Raw genomic sequence first — 23,344 nt, 5'->3', positions numbered from 1 at the left:
TAAATACATTTGTTTTTATAAATAAACATGCTTTGTATACACATTAGTAATTTAGATGCCTACATTCTTGATAAAAGTGAATGTTTAAAAATGATCATTCATTCGTAAATTATCAGCTATAATAAAAGTCTTGTCAAGTAACAATTCAGCTCTGATATGGTAATATTCCTTGATGGGTCATTCTAAAAATTCTCCTATGAACATCTAAGTTCTGACAGAAAAAAGTGTCCCGGCCAAAGAAACAAAACAAAAAAAAAAAAAAAAATAAATAAAGCCTTGAAAATTTCAGAAATGCCTTATATCACAATTATAGCATTTTATATAAACACTTTGTCATTGAAATAGCCTAAAGAATGCTGGATCCTAGTCCCATACAGTTCTCACTCTGCAACCATATCAGACACATAACTGTGTCACATTGGTGCTTACATTTCTATGTCTTGTTATGAAGAATAAAGGCAAAAACCACAAATGGAAATATGAAAATATGAATCAAACCACAAAGCATATTAACAGCTACAAGCATCACTGTGAACACACTCTATAATTAGTCTTTAAACTCTACAGTTTTAAATGCAATTTAATTAGAAACACAGTGTATTTTGTACAACAACAAATATTATAACTGCAAGGCCAAGAGTGATTGAAGTCAATTACTATATCATAAATGAAGGCACTCCTTGAGGGATGGCTGTCTATGGAAAAACGTTAACTGATCAATCACGTAGGATCTATCACTATTGTTTACATGCCTGATGTGCACATGGAACATCTGTGATCACAATGACCTGACATAAAGCTTACTTTAACTTGATATAACATTAATGTAGAGTTGATAATTGTTGTGATTATTTTTATCTTTATCCTTTAATTCAACAACTAACAATAAACGCACTGAATACTAGACGTGCAAGTACAGTTTATACCTAGATTTGAGATCTGTTTCATTCTTCCCAACTAAGCTTTCAGAAATACATGGTCAATGCAGAAGCTAAGCTGGGAACATGGCCTACCGATCTCATATCAAAGTGTGTACCTTACTTACCCTCCTTGTTTCTATATCATGACCCTGACAATCAACACCAGTTTTCCGACCAATGAAAACAACGATCAGAGTACAGGTATTATTTGATACATTGATAAATCGTATAAAGTGATTATTAAACTCATTGTTTAACTGATGATAAAGTTCCCTCTACAAAGAATGTAAATTAATAAGCCAGTACCGTTGAGTTACATTCTTATAAACACATGTGCATTGATAAATTCAATTAATATAATGAACTTCAGAAATATATAAAGAAACAAATTCTTCGATTACATGTATACTTGAAAAATTAACTGGCTTAATGAGATTTTCAAAGGGTAAAATGTTCCATGGTACTGTTCATCCCTACTTCTCTGCGAATGAAAGGCAACTGACTTAATACAATCTGACATATCTTTACTTGAACAAGAAAGTATCTCATTTTTCTTTTCATTCAAATTTCAAATCTGTTTTTATAATTCAGTTCCATTAATAATGCACTGATTGGAAACAAGTTTCACACTGTATACCAATGATATTCTTGAATGTTTGAAAATATATTTATAAAGATATTGCACATATTTAAGAGTCAAGCTTGGAGACTATAAATTAGTTGGGCATTTCAAGCAATTTAGATATACAATTTTACAGCATAAATCTTTCACACTAAGAAAAAAAACAACATATTAACTACTGAAACCCACATCGTAACATGTTTATGCAGGGTTTCTGTTGTATGTACATGCAAGTTCTTGTTATTGGAAAATAGACTAAAACACAAGTAACTAAATGTATTACCATCTTACCAGCACATAGCGATGCAGAGTGTGATTTGGTGAGCACTTCTGTAATTAATGACACAACTAATGATGGGACTGCCAGTATATCCCAGGTAAACATATACAGCAATGTACAGTAGAAGCAAATCTGACCATTCCCAATAGTTTTATGTGATTTAACAAAGCCTAATGTTCATGCTTAATGTGTTGTGTCTAATTTGCATCCTACTGAATAAGTCATATAATCTCTCACTTTCTACATGATTCATCTTTGTTCCAAGTCGTTACTTCGTACAACTGAAAAACCAACATACATGTAGTGTTATGTTTCTTAATATAACAATACTAGCATTCACCTGGGGCTGAGTGCATAGCATATGCACTTTGCTTCCCACTGTTACTAATGCTTTGTTGATCCACACCATACAATAATTATGTTATTACATGTATTAAAAGGAGTTATGTCAACCTATTAACAGTTAATTTAAACTTACAATAATAATTCAAGAAGATTACTCTGTAATCAGACTATAGACTAGAGTTTGGGTTTATTTATTCATTTTTTTCACTGGTGTTTATGCCATACTCGAGTATTTTCTTGCCAAAGGCAGCCAGTATCATGGTGGGAAGAAATGGAGCAGAATCTGCGAGAAAAATGATGACTTCACATACTGATGGTAGACCTTCTCACATACAACCAGAGAGGAAGTCACCATGAGCTGGACTTGAACTCACAGTGACTGCATTTGTGAGAGGCTTCTGAGGGACAAGTCATAGGGGACTCCATGGGAGTTTTCAGTTTGCTGCCTGCAGCAGATGTCCAACCTTCCTGCCCGAATGCATTCACCGGCTCAAAGTCCATGAGCTAGTGGTTATGTGGATGTAAAAATGTAGCATTCTGAGCCAGTGCTGGTAGAGAACAAATCAACATTACCATAAATGTAAATGCATGTATTCTGGCTACAATACAAACAAGCTGCCACCAAACAAACTGGAAATGAAATAATGATCTTTCATTATGACAATAATGTGAATTACTGACATGGTTGGTGAATGAATGCATTTATACTCATAATAAATTTCTGGGCCTTGTCTTTTGAGGAAGATGTACTGTCCTACATGTATGGTACCCAGTCCTCCTCAAAGGCAAAGCCTGGTATTTCTCAAATGGAAAAGATCTATCTTTCTTACAAAAAATGTAACATATCAATAACATAACATAATAATTAATATGTACAGTAAGCAAAATAAAGTTGGTCCTTTCTTAACTGAATTTTAGGGTTTACTTTCCACTTGAAAAGTAGTTTTCACAAAATGAAATATTCAGATAAATACTATCATCCTTTGCATTATTTTCTTTATATGATTGGTGATTTATGGCATACTCAAGAATATTTCACTTATAGGACTCGTATTATTGTTTATAATGCTAGATGGTATGAATTATATGCACATTTCTTGCTGATGCGATGATTACAGAGAAGAGATACTGAATATGTCACAGAGCCAATAGAACTAATTGTCAAAAAAGGAAAACAAGAGCACGCTGTTTGTCATTGAAAAGAATTACCCATACATGTACAATACTGAATGTCACAAAGCTGAGGCTGCCTCTATTTTGTGGTAATGTCTTGGGAGTGGACACCTGATCCAAAATGTTTGCGAGAGAAAAACTTATGACAGCTTTGAAAACATTTCAGAGAAATGATCATGCAACTGTGGAATAAGCAAAAATCTCTTGATATCATTTGGAAGAGGAAGTTGTGAGATGGACATGGTGAAGATCCTGGCATTGCTCTGACACACCATGCTAAGGTTCTCCCGGATAACCGTGCGGCAGATTGTTTGTAAGGACAGAGGGTTGCTACATGTCTGCCAGACTGTCTTACACATTGGGTCATTCTTGTTGCTCAGGCCAGCACTGTGGAGTTTGTGAGCAATGCTTCCCCTTGAGCCATACTGCTGGTGCCCTATTCCCAGCTCCAGTAGTAGATACATCAGGCTCTGACTGCCATATTTCATGGCCAGAGATAACAGGGTCTTGTTTGAGCTGATGGACGTGTGCAGGTTGGGGCTGTCCACATTACTACCGCTGTAGAGAAGCAAGTAAATCAGTTTCTCCTCTAGCTGAAGGTTTAGTGTTAGATACAGAGGGGTGAAGTTATAGGCATCCGTCTTACTAACATTTGCCCCTTGCAATATTAACTGTTCTGAGGCTGGGACTAGTCTGTGATGCACTGCAAACCACAGCGCTGTGTGGCCGAAATTGTCCATGCCGTCGATGTCAGCACCAGCTTCAAGAAGACTGTTGACGCCATGGAAAAAGCGCAGTCTGGCGGCAGTAACAATGGGAGGCTCGTCTCTACCAAGATGATCTCTGCTTGTAAGGTCAAGGTCTAACAGACCGTTTTTTTTGTGGAACTCTATGAGTTCCATGAAAATGTCATACCTGTGTTTATAGAGAGACACTCCTAAGGCTGTCGCACCTTTAACTTTGCCATTAATATCACCTTCAAAATTCATCAGTATCTTGCTCACCATCGGCAGCTGGTTGGCCACAATGGCCATGTGGAGATCATGCACAGAGCTCACATTCAATGAGCTTCTGCGCCGCGAGTTCAACATTTTCCGTGGCTTGATTGGATGCTGAATTGCTACCCTTTCATTGCATGACTGTTCATACTGTCTCCTAGTTACCATAACACAAGGCATGGTTCTGAAAATGGAAGACAAAATCATCAAAGAGTAAGCCACACTAGTGTTCCAGAGAGAAGGGCCAGCATGAAATGACATGGACATGTATGCATATGTATACAGAAAAAATATATGAAACATTTTTCTTCATATGCACTTTAGGATGTCCTAAAACATAAAAGTAAAAAGACATCTTAGTACTATTCTTCAGGGGTAAAATGGATATTAACTAGTCTTCATTTGAAACCTTCTCCTTGTCCTCTACTTACAACTGCCACAGGCATGTGAAGTGCTCAGATGTGTGCTGTTTCGGATACACAAGTTTACACTTTAGTCATATCTGTTCAAATTGGTCACTCTGAGGAATGTGAACAGTCTGTCAGCATGCCAAAAGGAGTTAAAATTGGATAAGAAAGCACAGATGTAACCAAACCCCACTACTAAGGCTCGAACAGCAACATGTGACAACAGTGAAACCCTGAACAGTGACGTCCAGTCAAAAACCACATCTACGATGTAGGTAACTGCACACTGTATACTCCATGATGACTGATGAGTGGTGCTAAAAGGAAACTACTACTACTTAAGTTAAGTCTAAATACTAATGAGCCAAAGGGTTCTCTCTACTCACAAGCTTCACTCAAGTCACTCAACACAAACTATATATCAAGTATTAGCGCTGCAGAGCACCTTGAACACCTCTGTTTTTCTCTTGCTGGCTTTAATACACTACTCCTGGGCGCCGAATAATTTGTTTGTACATAGTTATAGTCATCTCAGCTATCAATTCCAGGTAGGTGTTCCCATGTGTTATCACTAATAAATCCACACAAGCATGAACCTAATGGAAACTGGATAAATTCTAACTCCAACCACCATGTTTGAATGCACACTCTTCACAGTGGGGGGAATCATGTATATAATTATCACTGCCATTATATTGCAAGTTAGGCCTTTTGACACCCATACTGGCTAATTCTTTAGGATCTGTCTCACCAGTAATGACATGGAAGGAACCCATAATCAACACCGATGAATAAAAAAATTTCTCAAACAATTACAGAACAGATTAAACAAGATGTGCAAAATATACTCATTGCTAGTATGGTCAGTAGTTATCTCCCTTGTAAGGGCTGTGAGGAGTATGCATTCAAACATGGCGGCTGGACAGAATTTATCTATTTCCACTAGTCTCATACTTGTGTGGATTTATTAGCGATAACACATTGGAACACCTATGTGGGATTGATAGCTGAGACGACTATGACTAAAGAAAAACAAATTATTTGGTGCCCAGCAGTAGTATATTAAAGCCAATAAGAGCAATACAGAGGTTTTCACAATAAGCTCATGGAAAAAGACAGGGCTGTGGTAGTATAAGCAATCACAGCCCTTCAGAGCTAATGAAGAATATGCCATACAGCAACGTATCCTGTAGTATGTTTTGGAGACCTAATGAGTAAATTAGATCAAATAAATTAAACATTGAGGTCTACTTTCAACAATTTCTGATATTTACCTGCCTATAAGAAATTTGTGAAAAGAGACCTCTACGTTTAATTTAACTGAACTAAAGTAAGACTAGATCAGTAGATGAGAGCTTCCGTGTGCTCAGCAGCATTACCTAATCACAACACTCAAATTACTTGTCAAGCTGTTGTCGTGTGAACGCAGCCCTCTGTTATTGAAAAAAAAACTATCCTCCCTGAAGAAAACAATTTACCTTGAGTTCTTGTTGCAATTGCATTAGATAAGAAATTTATCTTCTACAACTTTTCGTCTAACGTAATTCTTTACAAAATGTCAGATTTTGCGGCTTTTTTTTACCTCCGACGTACAAGAGCTATTTACACAAGGGAGGCTACTCTGTTATAGGAACTAGAATCAAGCGCTCGACAAGTTTGACGTGTCTTATCTTAATGCCACGTCTAATACAGCAAACACAAGAGTGGCTAGCAAATTTCAAAATTAAACAAAATCTGTCAAATTATCTGGAATGATGCAGCGACGATCAGTGCTTTTTAAAATTAGTCAGTAATATACAGATCTACAGCCTGCACTGGAGCTGAGTAAGGTTAACCATGGAAGTATAGATCTACAGTGGTTTAGACGTCTGGCCTATATACATGTAGTCACTGATTTCGCTTTTATTACATGTTGTCGGCCTACATGTTGATGGAGTTCATTCATTTTCCAGTGATTGGCCGCATGTGTGGACATATACAGTACATCTACAGACGCCTACATATGCAACTTGAAGTGTAGGTCATTTTTCTACAAATTGAGCTCATTTGGTGTGTTAATCATAGCACCTCAAGATCGGTATTTTTTATACGTACATTCCAGGTTCGCCTTTCATTTAATGTTTTCCAGATGATGAGTAGATCAAGGGACATCACACTGACTGGGCTATATTAATTGATAAATGGAAAATACCCAATTCCAGCATTACATGTACCACCATCAAGGGCTGTCATTTCAACAAAACTGTGCCACACATCTCAGTATGAACTTTCACCTTTTGAGATGGGCTTATTGTATATCATATAATGTTTGAAGTTGTCTGAAGAATTATCTCGCATTTCATATCAGTACGAATAATGCAGTATGTATGGACTCCTTTCAGTGAAGTCTTTGCCTTTAAATATTTTAAGTTCTGTGCATACACATTTAAACAGTACCATTGACACCATTTTATCCCTGTAAAGATCTTGTCAAACAAGTCTATCTGAACACAAAGACCTGGCAATATTGTTGAAGGGGTAGATCTGTGCAAACCTAGAAGATTTGTGTCACTGGGAACACAAAAATTTAGGTACAAATAATCTTTATTTATTAATTTATTTGATAACATCTTATTTAAGAAACCATTGCTCCTCACCAGATGTATTCTTACAAAATTCTTACATGACCAACCCAGCACGTGGATTCCAGCATGTGGATTCCAGCATGTGGACTCCAGCACGTGGATTCTAGCATGTGACTTTATAGTTCAAGTCCAGTAATTTTAGGTAGATCCCTGATTATAATGCAGAATATCAATGGCTATGTTGATGGGGTATTCTAGTCCCCGGGTCAGGCTACACTCGAGACTGGCAAATACGCATCTGTGGTACTTGCTTGTTCAACACAGAATGTATCATAAATTTTTTGTCCCATCTGTCACTTTCTCACAAATGCTATTATCCCTGACAGCAACAATCTTCTCAAACTCCGTAAGGTACATCAAAAGCATTGTTTTCATTTCTTCACAATTTTCATCAATGACTACTGCAGGCAAAGTTGTGTGCAACTTACAGGTTCTGTTCGTACTCACAAAGCAAGCACAATTCATCGATTACAAAAGCACATACAATTCAGAACCCTTCTACTAGAATCACACAAAAACACTGAACTCCAGAAAAAAAAATGACATTAAACGACAATACAATAAACTCCGGAGTTTCTGAGAGAATATTGTTTATTATCAAATGTTTGTTTCATTTTACAAGGCCATCAGATTACTTGCAATTTCAAGCAACAAAGTTAAGATGCTGTGGAATAACATCTTGCTGCATAAACACTATGGGGCTAAATCATATCACTGTAGCAAATATAAAACCATAAGGAGCTCTCCAATATAGTGTCATTTTTCTACAAATTAAGCTTATTGGGAGTGTTAATCAAAGCACTTCAAGATTTGTATATTTTAAGAAACTACATGTTTTCAATTATTTTCCTTCGTTTTTTTGTTTTTTTGTTTTTTTAGCTTTTGTGTTCTCATAATATATAACAATTGGTTACGGTTACACCTGTTACTGAGTTTCAGGCATCTGCTTTGTAAACTATCAGATAATAGTGGCAAGACAATTCTAATGTAAAACAGTATAGGCCCTGGAACAACCCACAGCCATGTAAGAAACAAATTATCTCCCCTTACATGAAATCCGCACAGATGTAATACAACCATATAAAACAGCTTTCATTATAAATGCTTCACTTTATTTCAGATATATACCAACAAGCAAGGTAAAAAAGGGAAAAATAAGCTTTTCATTTCTCACAAGATGATGCGCTAAGGTCATGCACAGGCCTTGAGCCAAAGGCTTAACTGCCGTCCATATGAACCAAATTTAGACTGCAAATTCGTTTTACAGCGTTCATTAATCAGCACTGACACCACAAATATCCCAACCAGCTGTGTTAGCCTGTACATTCACTCACAAATTAAGAATCTTTACATCAAGTACGCTCTTGAACAGGCTGGCTATGCCGGAGGTCTGTTCAATCCCTTCAACCCCAAATATGTACAAATTACTAAATTCTGAGGTCACACCCATAAAACAAGCTATGTGATTGGTCCACAAGTCATACATGTTCATAAAGCATTCCCATCAATCCAGCATTCCACATCACATCATCGAACATGGCAGACAATATTTTTCTTATCCCTGTAACATTATGACGAAGTTTGAAGAAAGACTGCACAGTAGAGCTTTATATCTCACTGTGGTGGCATTCTATAGATATTTGAAGTATTAGTAAGCGAACAAGGACTTCTACATGGTTCTAAATCTAAGAGGCACAGACTCAGCTGGTTGAAAAATAACAGTTGTGTTGCCCTACACCAAATTTTATAATGTACAGGATTAACAAAGAGACACATTAATCTGTGTAATGCATACAAGTTCACCTGGTCTTCTGTAAACCTTTAGTAAGATGAGCCACAATCTTCAACAGAAGATGTATCACAATTTAACTCGAAATAAAACTCACAGTGGATATGACCAAAACAACCTTAACGAAACAGAAATGACAACATAATATTGCGTACCCTTAACACATAACATGAACACTGAGCACGATTTTGGATGCTCTGTTTATACTGGTATTCACACGAAAATGGAACACTTTTGACAGCTCACAAAAATTACATAACAACATCTTAAGAGTATATCTCATAGGCTACTACAAAACTATTACCAAAAAAAAAAAAAAAAATTAACAACAAGCCATACTTGTATTAAGTATGGAAATATTGACAGAATTAGCAAACATATATTGGTCAGTAAAGTAATATTAAGTATCCAAAAATATTTTACTTCCAGGATATTAACCAAGTCCACAACAGGACATAGAGTGTTATTTAGTTTATTTTCGTCTAACACATTGCAGTTCTTCTTCTGATGACATCATGATGAGACAGCCCAACTGGTCTTGACTTTGCAGCAGGTGAGGCTGTGTTGCCCTAATAAATGCCTCACTCCTTGACATCATTCTGAGGTTCATCTGCGTCATCATCATCCCCGGACACGTCAGCTGCCTGTCGGATTTGGGAGATGATAGCTCGGGCGGAAGAGGTTCGCGCTCCTGGTCTGTAATACAAACAGTGATGATTAATACACCATCATCTGGCAAGTTAACAATACTATCTGATGGAAGAAACTTATTTGTTTACTCGACTAGTGTTTTATGTTTACTCAAGAATATTTCACTTGCACTACAGTGGGAGGAAACAGGGCAGAGCCTAAAACCAACAACGGTCTGCAGGTTGCTGGAAGACCTTTCCATGTGCATACAGGGAAGAAACTAGCATGAGTTGGACTTGAACTCTCAGCAACATTATTGGTAAGAGGCTTTCATGTCATTGTGTCATTGCACCAATGCTGTCCTATTTATCTTTTCCTAAAGAAGAGTACTTCTTCTTTGTATGGCTTTACATAAGGGTTACTGTAGTTCAAGAAAACTGGACAAAAACTGGTGAGAACAAATCCATCAGAGACAGACCTTGTCCCTGGCTATCCAGCCATGGACATACAGATAAGGCTGGCAGTGGTAGGAGGTAAGGGGGCAAGTGGCAACCCCAACTCTGCTGTAAGATTTATTTAGTCATGTATTTATATTGTTGCTCAATATCACACTCAAGAATTTTTTTTTCTTGTATGAGTGCAATCAGTTTTATTGGTGAAGGAATTCCGATGGAAAATCACAGGCCTTACTGACGAACCTTCCCATATGTGCACATATCCCCACCATATTTGTGGAAGGTAAGTGCTCTTCAACCCACGTTAGACTGTGTAAACAGCCCACTTATCTTCACCAAGACCCCACAAGGAGTGACAGTGGGGAAACATATGCTGGAGGAGAATATCTTCTGGCTGCACATACATGTATCGGCAGACTTGTCTCCACCCGTTGTTCTCACCTGTACGTCTTCAGCTTTGACACCTCTCTATTGGCTGCCTCGTACTGTTCCGTCTGCTCATCCAGGTCGCGCTGGAGTTTACGCTTCTGCGAGTTAAGCCGTGTGATCTCCTCCTCAGCCTCGTCCAGCTGTCTTTTCAGGGACTTCAGTCGATTGTTCATGCTCGTTGTCTGCAACACAGATCAGTAGTCAATACCATACATCTGATAAAGGTCAAACATCTTGGTTTTAGAACCCATATGTTTTACACTATCATAGTGGCTACATTTATGGCTGAAAAACCATTACATCCAATCTTATTAGTGTTTATTTATTTATTTAATTCTTGCTTAACACTACAGTTAAGAATTTTTCACTCATATTTTGATGGTCAGTTTTATGGGTGGAGGAATGTGAGATTCTGGGGTAAGCTACTGACTTTTGTTAAGTTACTGACAAACATTACCACAGCGTGAGGTACAAGTAAGTACAAGTGTACAGCAAACTGGTGAAAGACAAGCCGTTTTGCGAGAACATCAGACTTATGATCACCAAGGCTCTACGAAGGATGAGAGACAAATTCTTTGTCCGAGGGAGGGTTTGAACTCAAATCTGTAGTGTCATGGCAACTGAAAGGCATTTATTTATTTATTTGATTGGTGTTATACTCCGTATTCAAAACTATTTCACTTACACAGCATTGTGGTGGGAAGAAACCGTGCAGAGCCCGCGGGAAAACCACGACCATCCACAGGTTGCTGCAAACCTTCCCATGTATGGCCCGAGAGGAAGCCAGCATGAGTTGGCTCCTGGGTCATTGTGCTGCTTAGAGCGTTAAACAACTGAGCCACAGAGGCCTTGACCGAAACGCAAGCACCTTAATTCTTGCCATTTCGTCTCACCTGTTCCTTATACTGGTCTGCATGTCTCCTCTCATCCTCCACCTGTAGCGCCAGCTCTTTCAGTTTCTTCTCCAGTCGCCTGTTGGCGCGCTGCAGACCGCTTCTTTCTCGCGCCTCTATATCCAGCTGTTCCTCTAGGTTGGACACCTTGCTCTCCAGAGCGGCGATGGTTGCCTTGGTTCTTGTCCTGATCTGGGTCTCCAGCTCCTGCAACTTAGCCTTTAGGTCCTTGTTCTGTCTTTCCAGGATTGTGCGCTCATTCTCATGCTTGGCTGACACGGACTTCTCTGACGCAAGTTCTGAGGCGATTTGTTCAATCTGAAAGTGCAGGAAAAGTTGTGTTGTTTATTTTTTTGTTTATTTACTAGAAAGTATGTTCTGTCAATCTTTGTTCACGGGCGATTAGTTGGTTTGTTTATTTATTTATTTGACAGGTGTTTCAAGGGTCAAGTTTATGGGTATATGTAACTAAAGCATTTTAAATTACTATCTTTTTAATTATTACAGAACCGAATGTAGTAAATTATCAATTTACACTGGTTTACCACATGAAATCAGCTTCCGAGGATGGTGCAATTAAACATTTTTCTAAATTTTACCTTCTTATTTAACACATCAAACTTACAGGACTTTGAATGCAACAATTTTGTACTACAAATGTTAAACCAAACATTTATTCCCTACCACTGGTTTAGATGAACTAATTACTAAGTTTCTTTCTGATATTCAACATTGATCCACTTAAACCAAAAAGGTTGTTTTTCTATGGTTACATCTCCATACTGCAGATCAGGTTTTCAGACAGATCCAGAAAGACCTTTACAAAAGCTCTCGTACCTGTAACAAGTTTTTGCGGTTCTTGTCGCTGAGCATTTCCACAGAGGTTTGAGCCTCATCAAAATCTTCTTCCAGTTCATTAATACGAGCATCAAGTCTCCTCTTCTCATCTAACAAGGTATTTCTGTAACAGAGACAGGCATATATAAACATTCTGGTCATCAAGTCTCCTCTTCTCATCTAACAAGGCATTTCCATAACAGAGACATGCATATGTAAACATTATGGGGATGAAGTCTCCTCTTCTCATCTAACAAGGCATTTCCGTAAAAGAGAGGGGCATATGTAAACATTCTGGGCATCAAGTCTCCTCATCTAACAAGGCATTTCTATAAAAGAGAGAGGGGCATATGTAAACATTCTGGGCATCAAGCCTCCTCATCTAACAAGGCATTTCTGTAAAAGAGAGAGGGCCATATGTAAACATTCTGGGCATCAATTCTCCTCATCTAACAAGGCATTTCTGTAAAAGAGAGAGGGCCATATGTAAACATTCTGGGCATCAATTCTCCTCATCTAACAAGGCATTTCTGTAAAAGAGAGAGGGGCATATGTTAACATTCTGGGCATCAAGCCTCCTCATCTAACAAGGCATTTCTGTAAGAGAGAGGGGCATATGTAAACATTCTGGGCATCAAGCCTCCTCATCTAACAAGGCATTTCTGTAAAAGAGAGAGGGGCATATGTAAACATTCTGGGCATCAAGCCTCCTCATCTAACAAGGCATTTCTGTAACAGAGACAGGCATATATAAACATTCTGGTCATCAAGCCTCCTCATCTAACAAGGCATTTCTGTAAGAGAGAGGGGCATATGTACACATTCTGGGCATCAAGCCTCCTCATCTAACAAGGCATTTCTGTAAGAGAGAGGGGCATATGTAAACATTCTGGGCATCAAGTCTCCTCATCTAACAAGGCATTTCTGTAAAAGAGAGAGGGCCATATGTAAACATTCTGGGCATCAATTCTCCTCATCTAACAAGGCATTTCTGTAAAAGAGAGAGGGCCATATGTAAACATTCTGGGCATCAATTCTCCTCATCTAACAAGGCATTTCTGTAAAAGAGAGAGGGCCATATGTAAACATTCTGGGCATCAAGTCTCCTCATCTAACAAGGCATTTCTGTAAAAGAGGGGCATATGTAAACATTCTGGGCATCAAGTCTCCTCATCTAACAAGGCATTTCTGTAAGAGAGAGGGGCATATGTTAACATTCTGGGCATCAAGTCTCCTCATTTAACAAGGCATTTCTGTAAAAGAGAGAGGCAAACATTCTGGACCAAAGAAATATTACTCAACAAATCAAATTTTTGTTTTAGCAAGTTTATCCCACCTCACCTAAGGAACTTTTGAATATTTCCCAAAATAAATGAAACAAGTTAAAGCAATCCCCAATGAGCATAAACTATAAATTGTCCCTGTCCAATAGTGTTCTCTGAGTTGAAATGTCCATCAATTAAATCAAGGAAAACGTTACTGAACTGTTACAAGATTTATTTTCATCCAGTAGAGGGCGTATTTTTGGATGTAGGTATGGTCACATGAAATTGAATTAAATATTGATGAATCACAAGCCAGTTGGACCAGTGTTTGTTTAACTTTTATGGCTAGACCAGAATTCCACTGGACTGGGACCTAATTAATTTGGTGCCCTGCTCTATGTTGTCTAACCTGGCAGCCTGGCTCTGGTTAAGCTCATCCTGCACCTCATCCCGATCCGTCTCGGCAGCACGACGCGCCCGCTCAGCAGCAGCCAGCTCTTCCTGCAGTCGCAGAACCTCAGCTTCAAGGTTCTTGATCTTGCGTTCATTATCTTTGGTCATTTGTGCCATCTCCTCTTTGGCGAGTCGAGCTTCATCGATCTCTCTCTGGAACTCCTTCATCTGGGCCTGCAGACGTTTCATTTGCTTCACCGCGTCGTCCTTGACCTTGTTGGCCATCTCAACCTGCTGGTCAAGGTCCTTCAGATCACTCTCCATCTTCTTCCTGGCTGCCACGGCGATAGAGCGTTGTTTCCTCTCATCCTCCAGTTCAGCTTCCATCTCACGTAGCTAGAAAGATGAAGAGTATATAAAGGTTGGAAAATGCAAATCCACAGGGAAGGTAACTTCTATGGGATGGATCTTGAAATATTGAGGTATCAAGTATTAATGTTCCAATAAAGTTGTACATTTCGGGATGACTTCTCAAGTTCTGTCCTTGAATAACAACAATGGCTGTACCTTAAGCCTTGAAATCCAACTTAGCTCTGAGATGCTACATAGACACTGTACACATAAATCTTATACTCCCCCCGCCTTGTCTCTCAAATTCTGTGCTCAGCAAGCTTTTACCACATGACCTTTAGATTAACTTCATGTATATGACTGCAGATGCAATTTCAAACACACTTTGGCTGTTTGTATTTTAAAACTGGTAAGTAGTGCACCATCCACATTATTGGTTTAAACTTCTTTGAACACTCTTTAAAACTTCTTTGATCAGCACACGTTATCATTAACTGAAATCTAATTGCAAAACTGTGAAAACGAAAATTCGACACTTTGTACCTATAATTATTCCAAGAAAATTTTTTTATTTTATACAGACAAGAGACAATAAAGATAACTAACCTGCCTGAGGAGGGATTTCTTGGCCTCCTCCACCTGGTCATCCTTAGCCTGGAGATCCCGCTCAAACTGAGCCCTTAACGCCTGCATGTTCACTTCCAGCCTCAGTTTGGCATCCTCACTGGCCTGTAACTCATCCTCCAGCTCCTCAATCTGCGACCTCTGCTCCTCCACCTGGCTCTCCAAGCTGCGCCGGTTCTTCTCCAGCTCGTGCACCTACAACAACAACAACAACAACTTATAGTCACCTCGTTTTCAATACACCTTTTCAACATTTATAAACACATGTAGCCGCCCACCATGCCAATAGGTGTCACTTGTGCTCATTTTCCCATTCTGGCACAGGCTTGTGTCATTCGCAGGCTGCAAACTTTCAACTCAATAATATTAAATTAATGATGAACAACATAAAAGCTCTAACTTTTGTCTGCTTTTTTGAAATATCCAGAAATTCACATTAACTGGGAAGATTTTTATCTTTGGGTTCAAAATCCTCACATGTAACAACTTAGAATTGTATTTGCAATAAAAACTGTACATTTTTGCCGACATCATCCTTGGATGACATGAGGTCCTCCAGTTCCCTGGCCTGAGCCTGACGCGCCCGCTCTAACTGCTCCATGCGCTCGTGCAGCTCGTCCAGCTCGCGCGTCTGGTTCAGGATCTTTGTCTCCTTCTCTCGGTTGTCCCGCTCAGCTTGGTCGCGCTCAGCCGATAACCTGGTTACACAACATAAACATGTGTGATCAAACATTTCATACTAATACATACAAATACACAAATATTTATATGCATATAACCATGTTTAGTAAGATAACAGGTAAATTCTTAACTTCCTTGATGAACTGTTAAATCCTCAGTTAAAAATCTAACAAATACTAGAGAATCTTACCCTGAACTTTCAATGTCAAATCTAAAAGACAAGAACCCCAGGGCCTTCCTGATGCAGTTTAAAATATTTTTACACAAAACATTTGACACTTCCAAACCACTGTTTAAAAATATTACATATTTATAATCACTTCATTTTAGATAGCAATAAAGCCCAAAAAAAGAAATTTCAAGATTGAAAAAAAGAATCTGTTATATGCATATGTGATACAAAAACTCTTACTTTTCAGAAATCGCCTTTTCTTCTGCCAGCATCTGGTCAAATTTGCGTTGTCTTTTCTCCATCTGGCTTACATTGGAGCGATGATTTTCTAGCTCCACAGCAAGATCTTCCAGCTGTTAAAACACAATGCGATACCATCACAGAAGCCATAGCCAGGCAAATTAAACCAACACAGAAGAAGCCACATTTAACATATGAAAAAAAGAAATCATCATAAAATCAGATCTGTGGATCCAACTTTACATAAACTGGCTTTATGTTTACCCTAATTGCTCAAGCTTTTCGCATATGAACAAACTTTCAGTGCAATTTAGGCACATTTTTAATTTGATTTTGGAGACAAAATTATGGGCTTCACAAGTATAATTTTATCAGTCCACACAGAATAATGCCTCCAGAATATGCTTGAATAAACACCTTGCAAACATGCAAAAATGTTAAAGAATTACAGTAATAATCGGGCCACTTAAGAGGCCAACAAAATAGTTGGCTTAAAAGTATCATTTGTAAGGCCTTTATGAAAGTGCACTTTTACATACAAAACTTTTGGTGTAATAAAGTAGTCCTTATTTTTTTGTGGCATCAGTTGCCACATCACTAACCTCCGCTTGAGCCTTCTTCCTGGACTTCTCCAGTCTGTCATTAGCGCTGGTCAACTCCTCCAGGCGTGCCTGTAGGCTATCTGTATCTCTCTGGTGCTTCTTCTTCTGCTCTTCCAAGGCTTCCAATGTCTGAGACTCATCCTCAGCCTTGCGCTTATACTCTGCCACCTAAGCAATGTACACAAGTATAGACATGAACACTGCTTACGCTTATACTCTGCCACCTGTGCAATGTACACAAGTATAGATTTTTTTTTTTTTTTTTTTTTTTGATTGGTGTTTTACGCCGTACTCAAGAATATTTCACTTATACGACGCCGGCCAGCATTATGGTGGGCGGAAACCGGGCAGAGCCCGGGGGAAACCCATGACCATCCGCAGGTTGCTGCCAGACCTTCTCACATACGGCCGGAGAGGAAGCCAGCATGAGCTGGACTTGAACTCACAGCGACCGCATTGGTGAAAGACTCCTGGGTCATTACGCTGCGCTAGCGCGCTAACCAACTGAGCCACGGAGGCCCCTACACAAGTATAGACATGAACACTGCTTAAGCGTATACTCTGTCACCTGTGCGATGTACACAAGTATAGACATGAACACTGCTTATGCTTATACTCTGCCACCTGTGCAATGTACACAAGTATAGACATGAACACTGCTTACGCTTAAACTCTGTCACCTGTGCAATGTACACAAGTGTAGACATGAACACTGCTTACGCTTGTACTCTGCCACCTATACAATGTACACAAGTGCAGACATGAACACTGCTTATGCTTGTACTCTGCCACCTGTACGATGTACACAAAGTACAGAAATGAACACTGCATATTGCTTACACTTGCACTATGCCATTTGAACAATGTTGTCCTATTTGGAACAATTCAGACAAGACTGGTGATACAGTTGATCTTGATCAAAAAAGTGGATGATATACACTGCTTGGGATATCACATGAAGGTCCATAGTTACTGCTACCTTGGATGAACGGTACTAAAATAGTATTTTATATCATGATTTTATATTTTATATCACAACACATGTACAGTGCAGCTCAGGCTAAAAGTCCCCATTATATTCTTCATTTTTACCACATTTGTACATGAAATTCGTATTGTAAGATTGCATTGTTGTTGTTGTCAGCGTCAATGTGTCAATTCTGTCAGCTAATTTATTGAGTGGCAGTTACTTTTTCACAGGCAAATGACTCCCAGAACAAGGAAAACCTTCTACAGAAGAAACAAAAGATTTTTGCCCACTTTTAAGGGAGTTAAGACTGCAGAGCTCGTTCAAGCAGTCGTGGTGATCCATTACAAATCTTGCATCAACTCACTCGTAAATCACTACTTTAAATGAAGATTACCACATTGCAATCAAAACGACACACATCAGATATTTTACTTCAGTTTCAAGTATGATGGTAGTCTTTCAAAAATTCTTTTATATCATTCTAACGAAGGACTAAATTTTGCGTCGTCAACTTTCCATAGCCAACGCATACGCATAATAATTCTCAGCCACATGAGTGCGATCAGTCACCGCGGTAAGATCCCTGAGTGCACCTGACTCTCTGTCACGGGACTTCTCTACAGGCGATTTACAAACATTCTACTAACTATTTAAAAGACCTCTAGGACTGCGCTAATCTCCTGCCTGGTTTTGACTTTTAGCCTGAGCTGTATTGTACTCAATACTAATACAAGCTTTAATTTGCAAACCACAGTACCTCCAACAAATCCTGGAATTTCTCAACAGCACTAATATTCCATTTAGTCCAAACTCAAGTCAGCACACTGACAACTTAGCAATGACTTTACCTTGGCACTCATGTCAGCCAGCTGTCTCTCCATGGCTTTCTTGGCCTCCTCCTCTTCCTCAAGCTGTTCAGCCAGAGCCTCTTTCTCATCATTCAACGTCCTCAGCTTGGTCTGCAGAGCCAGCTTCTGTCTAGTCTCTTCTTGAGCTATTTCCTGTATAAAAATTATGTCCAAGGGTCATTTTAGAAAAAAGGGGAAAATTTACTGTTGTTCTTATAAAAATAATATTTTTTCCCCATTAGTATTTCACTCAAAGATATGCACCTTAATTTTAAAGCTGTCACATTAAAAACACTTTCATCAAAAATAACACACAGGCATTGATTCTTTCGCTGTTATTTTGCAGGATAAAATTTAACCAACATTACTGAACTCAGCAGCGAACAGAAGTTTTGATTAGTCAGCAGGACAAAGTGATGCTAATATATATCACATAACTAAAGCTGAACTTAGTTCTCTTTTCTCGATCAACAAACTTCTAGTTTCAGAATACTTGCACAAAATTTTACCATTCTGTTCTTGGATTTATTTATTGGCCTGGTGTTTTTAAGCCGTACTCAAGAATATTTGAATATTTACTGCAGCCAGCATTATGGTAGGAGGAAACTGGGCAGAGCCCAGGGGAAACCCATGACCATCCGTAGGTTGCAGACAGACCTTCCCGCATACCACTGGATCCCGCATCAAGCTCTCTTAACATTACGCGCTCTACCATGATGATATAATGCCACTAATACTGGTTATCATGGCCTTGAGGACTTGAGATTATGCTTGGAAGTTCTGATAATTGCTTAACAAGCTGGCAATTTGTAAACATTGTAACCGAAAGACACTTACTTCTGTAAATCGCCGTAATCAGGAGATGCTAACATCCGTAATCATTAAGTCACACTAACTCCTGTAATGATTGCATTCCAGAGATGCCAACATCTAAAATCAGGAGTGCAGAGAGTGCAGACTTACCTGAGCATCAGACAGCTGGGCCTCCAGGTTACTGACTGTCTTGGACATGGACAAAGCTTTAACCTCAGTCTGTTCCAACTGTGAGGCTACCTGCTCCAGTTCATTCTGAGGGTAAAAACAACAGCATGTGTAAATGTATGTATGTATGTGTACAGACTCACATCCCACGAGAGGCAGTGATCAGTAGAAGTATGACACAAATCAAACACCAATGTGTGGAGGTGCCTCTCCATGGTATGAGCGGCTGTAAATGTGTGAAGATGCCTCTCCATGGTATGAGTGGCTGTAAATGTGTGGACATGCCTCTCCATGGTATGGGCGACCGTAAATGTGTGGACATGCCTCTCCATGGTATGAGCGGCTGTAAATGTGTGGAGATGCATCTCTATGGTACGGGCTGTTGTAAATGTGTGGAGATGCCTCTCCATGGTACGGGCTGTTGTAAATGTGTGGAGATGCCTCTCCATGGTACGGGCTGTTGTAAATGTGTGGAGATGCCTCTCCATGGTACGGGCTGTTGTAAATGTGTGGAGATGCCTCTCCATGGTATGGAATACCAGGAAGTATAAACAGCCCATGTCACTGTCAAAAGGTTATGACTTTGGAGTGTGATATTGTTTTGAGTATGTGACAGAGTTCATAAATATGAACCTAATATTTTAAGTATGTAGACACGAGTATACAGTGGAATGATAATCAGCTTCTTGTCACTATTCTCTGTGACGCGGGAGATCAATGGCTGAGGTTATGTAAGCAACATATATTCATCCACTGCAGTCTACATCAAAGCCATGGACTGATAAACTTACAACGCTGTATAGTGTAAACACTCAGAGCACTCCGCAATCAGTTACAGATTTGCTGTTAACATACCTGAACTTTAGCTAGCTTGTCACTGGACTCGGCCCGCAAGCGATCAGCGTCTTGGTATCGAATCGCAGTCTCCTGCAACTGCTGCTCCAGCTGTTTGCGTTTACGTTCAGATTCCTGCTTGGCTTGCTGGACTTGTCGCAAATCATTGCTCAGGTCTGTCTTTTCTTGATCAACAGACTGCTTAGTTTTCTCCAACGTGGTTTTGGCCTGGATAAAAATAGGAAACATCAGAAAGAATAAATATAAAAAAGGCCCATCTGTTGTGCATTAACTTTGTCAACAACTGGCATTTAATTTTGTACTCAAGATTACATTGAAATATCTTGATGCACTATGCAAAACTATCTCCTACAATATTATAAAAATCAACTTGATTGCTATAAATGACCTAAATTTCTTTCATTCATCACCAAGTAACTAATTCTGTTTCATTCTGACAGTTTCTGTGATCATAGAAAGGTGTCTTGAGATTTGTCCACGAGGTAGTAAGACATCCTGTTTAAAAAATGTACACACATCAGAAGCAATATTTTATGACATTTATTTGCCTCTAAGAATGCAATCTTTCAGGCATGTTTTTCATTTTATTCTAAACCTCTTACAAAAACATGTCCTTATAATATGTGACAAGACGTCTGTCATGTGTATACCTTTCTGACAGCATCCAGCTCTTCGTTGACGGCCTCTAACTGCTGGTTGTACTTCTGTCTCATCTCCTGTATCTGCTCCTCATGCTGCTTCTTCTCAGAATCCATGTTTTTCTTCAGGTCCTGCACCTCAGTCTCTCTTTTGTGGCGCACTTCCTGCACTGCTGCAGTTGCATCCAGCGAGTCTTCTAACTCACTCTTCAGAGCTTCTAACTCCTGTGTACAAGATAAAATAGAATGCACATTTAATCTTTTTTACACTGCTGCAGTCACATTCAGTGAGTCTTCCAACTCACTCTTCAGAGCTTTTAACTCCTGTGCACAGGTAGCATATTTAATCATCCTTGTAGAGAAAAACATCATTTACTAGTTCTAAAATCAGGTTTCTGATTAAAGGCAAGCTTCATGCTTAGATATGAACTGTAGGACAATGCCAGAGCAAAACACTGAGATAATTCCAGTCCTATATACCAGAAGTAATAGAGAAAAAATTCTCCTGAACTTGCAATTGACCCTGATACCTCACACATATCATTTAATAGATACTAAACACAATTCATGAAGCTATCAACACAACAGGTGAAACAGTATCAAAACACCCATATTTATTAAAACAATTTTGAACTTTTATTTTCTGACATGTGTCCGACACAAAAACACCACATCCAAGACACTTTATGCCAGTGTCTGACATCACACATTTTTAGGAACACAATTTTAAATGTTTTGCTGTCCTTACTATTTCAAATAATGTGGTATAAATATCCATTTATCCCTGATCTAAATTGTCCACAATGCCAATTTTTACCTCATTCAAATCTCTCTTCTGTTTCTCGGCCTTGGTCCTTGCCTCTTTCTCTGCCTCCAGGTCCTCTTGCAGCTCTTGTATAGAGCTCTGTAACTCTCGCAGCTGTTTGTGGGCTGTAGCTCGAGCCACGGATTCATCATCTCCCCTGTGACCGAGCAAACACATTACACAATTGAACGGCTTAACTTCTTCATAAAGGTTTCACAATGAAAAAGTCTAATATGAAATGTCACTTCTTAAATTAAGAAAAAAAGACTGATCTGATTAAACACTTCTCCTCCTGTTTCATAAAGACAGACATTATCTTTCATACATGATGGGGCAAACTGAATCTTGCAAAACAAGACAAAGTTTATCCTTCGGTCAAAGATTAATCGCTATGTATATGACTCCTTCTGAATGACAGACTTCGATGCTTCCAAACTTATACGAGTCCTGGCATATATTTGTATTGGAATGACTGGCAAGTTTAAGTTGATGGATAGACAAATACACAATAGTACATAGCCCCAGCATTCTACGAACAGTCAAAATATTACATCAAGACCAAGTGCTTGACCAAATTTGCCAGAAACTATGTTTTTTCTTGTTTCTCGAACTTAAATCAATTTCAAAAGATCAGGATAAGAACAGGGCTTTCTCATTCTGTCAGTGCTAAATATCAGGTAGTACATGACAAGAAGATGGTAAGTTTTTATGAAGTGAGTCCTTACTTTCTGAGAGCATTCTGTATCTCTTCTTCTCTCCTGGCTAGCTGAGTCTGTAGATCTTCCACTTGAGAGCGTTTCTCATTCAGCTGATCCCGGACATCTGCCAACTCAGACTCAAAGACGACGCTTGATCTTCTCAAGCTCTGTCTCGCCTGAAATGTTCAAAAACAATGGATAACCTTTTGTGCTACAGAATCCATACAGGACAAAGCTCCTCGCCATGTCAAGAGTCATCATATTTACTGGATTTGTGCTTAATGTTCATTTTTTCAAGATTTTTCACTTTTACAACAACACTCCGTGGTATGAGTGGAGAATACTGGCATGCCTGGAATGCTAAAAGCAGCAGCTGAAGAAGCGAGGGTTGATTTGAGCACTTGACCTCATTGGTCACGTTGCATCAAACCAGCACTTTGACCATCTACGCCAGCAGTGCTCTCTCCATATTGACAACTTATTCAGTATGTTCATCTACAATATGACTCTATAGCTGCCTTTACACTCACAATCCCAAGACTGACCCAGAATCATTTACCATAAAATGTGCATGCGAGTTGGGGGTTAATATTGAATTATTAGGGACATTACAGCTTGTTGATCAAGTGAATGATGACTGAAAATTGAGGCGACAGTCTTACCTGTTGCTCCTTCCTCAATCTATCCTCCAAATCTGCTATAATGGCCTCATACTTGTTCTTCAGTTTACCCAGCTGTTTGGCTTTCTCTTCTTCCTCCACTAGCTGAGCCTCAGCCATGTTCAAACGCTCCTCCATTGTCTTCCGTTCTTTTAGCAAC

The 23,344-nt window shown here is 39.0% G+C and overlaps 2 protein-coding genes across 2 annotated transcripts in view; both read right to left on the bottom strand.

Moving 5' to 3' along the window:
- Nucleotides 1–380: 380 nt before the first annotated feature.
- LOC135481999 (POTE ankyrin domain family member B-like) lies at nucleotides 381–6,305 on the bottom strand. The gene is made up of 2 exons (XM_064761807.1): nucleotides 6,224–6,305; nucleotides 381–4,522 (listed from the first exon to the last, which is right to left on the bottom strand). Exon 2 carries the CDS (start codon nucleotides 4,516–4,518, stop codon nucleotides 3,481–3,483), a length of 1,038 nt encoding a protein of 345 aa, XP_064617877.1. The 5' UTR covers nucleotides 4,519–4,522; nucleotides 6,224–6,305; the 3' UTR covers nucleotides 381–3,480.
- Nucleotides 6,306–7,942: 1,637 nt separating this feature from the next.
- Nucleotides 7,943–23,344, bottom strand: part of LOC135471463 (myosin-10-like) — a 56,846-nt gene continuing 41,444 nt past the window's right edge. Inside the window, exons 23-38 of the mRNA XM_064750713.1 lie at nucleotides 23,188–23,343; nucleotides 22,553–22,701; nucleotides 21,840–21,984; nucleotides 21,035–21,247; nucleotides 20,385–20,591; nucleotides 19,512–19,616; nucleotides 18,549–18,701; nucleotides 16,731–16,898; nucleotides 16,129–16,241; nucleotides 15,553–15,733; nucleotides 15,018–15,230; nucleotides 14,077–14,456; nucleotides 12,403–12,526; nucleotides 11,566–11,883; nucleotides 10,685–10,854; nucleotides 7,943–9,854 (exon numbers count right to left, since the gene is read on the bottom strand). Coding sequence (XP_064606783.1) covers nucleotides 9,740–9,854; nucleotides 10,685–10,854; nucleotides 11,566–11,883; nucleotides 12,403–12,526; nucleotides 14,077–14,456; nucleotides 15,018–15,230; nucleotides 15,553–15,733; nucleotides 16,129–16,241; nucleotides 16,731–16,898; nucleotides 18,549–18,701; nucleotides 19,512–19,616; nucleotides 20,385–20,591; nucleotides 21,035–21,247; nucleotides 21,840–21,984; nucleotides 22,553–22,701; nucleotides 23,188–23,343 — 2,910 coding nt within the window. The 3' untranslated portion in view covers nucleotides 7,943–9,739. The remainder of the gene's footprint in view (nucleotides 9,855–10,684; nucleotides 10,855–11,565; nucleotides 11,884–12,402; nucleotides 12,527–14,076; nucleotides 14,457–15,017; nucleotides 15,231–15,552; nucleotides 15,734–16,128; nucleotides 16,242–16,730; nucleotides 16,899–18,548; nucleotides 18,702–19,511; nucleotides 19,617–20,384; nucleotides 20,592–21,034; nucleotides 21,248–21,839; nucleotides 21,985–22,552; nucleotides 22,702–23,187; nucleotide 23,344) is intronic.

The sequence above is a fragment of the Liolophura sinensis genome, chromosome 1 (genome assembly GCF_032854445.1).
Source record: "Liolophura sinensis isolate JHLJ2023 chromosome 1, CUHK_Ljap_v2, whole genome shotgun sequence".
NCBI classification, from domain to species: Eukaryota; Metazoa; Mollusca; class Polyplacophora; order Chitonida; family Chitonidae; genus Liolophura; species Liolophura sinensis.
The sequence above is the reverse complement of the archived record's forward strand: the minus strand, read 5'-3'. Positions and strand labels throughout refer to the sequence as shown.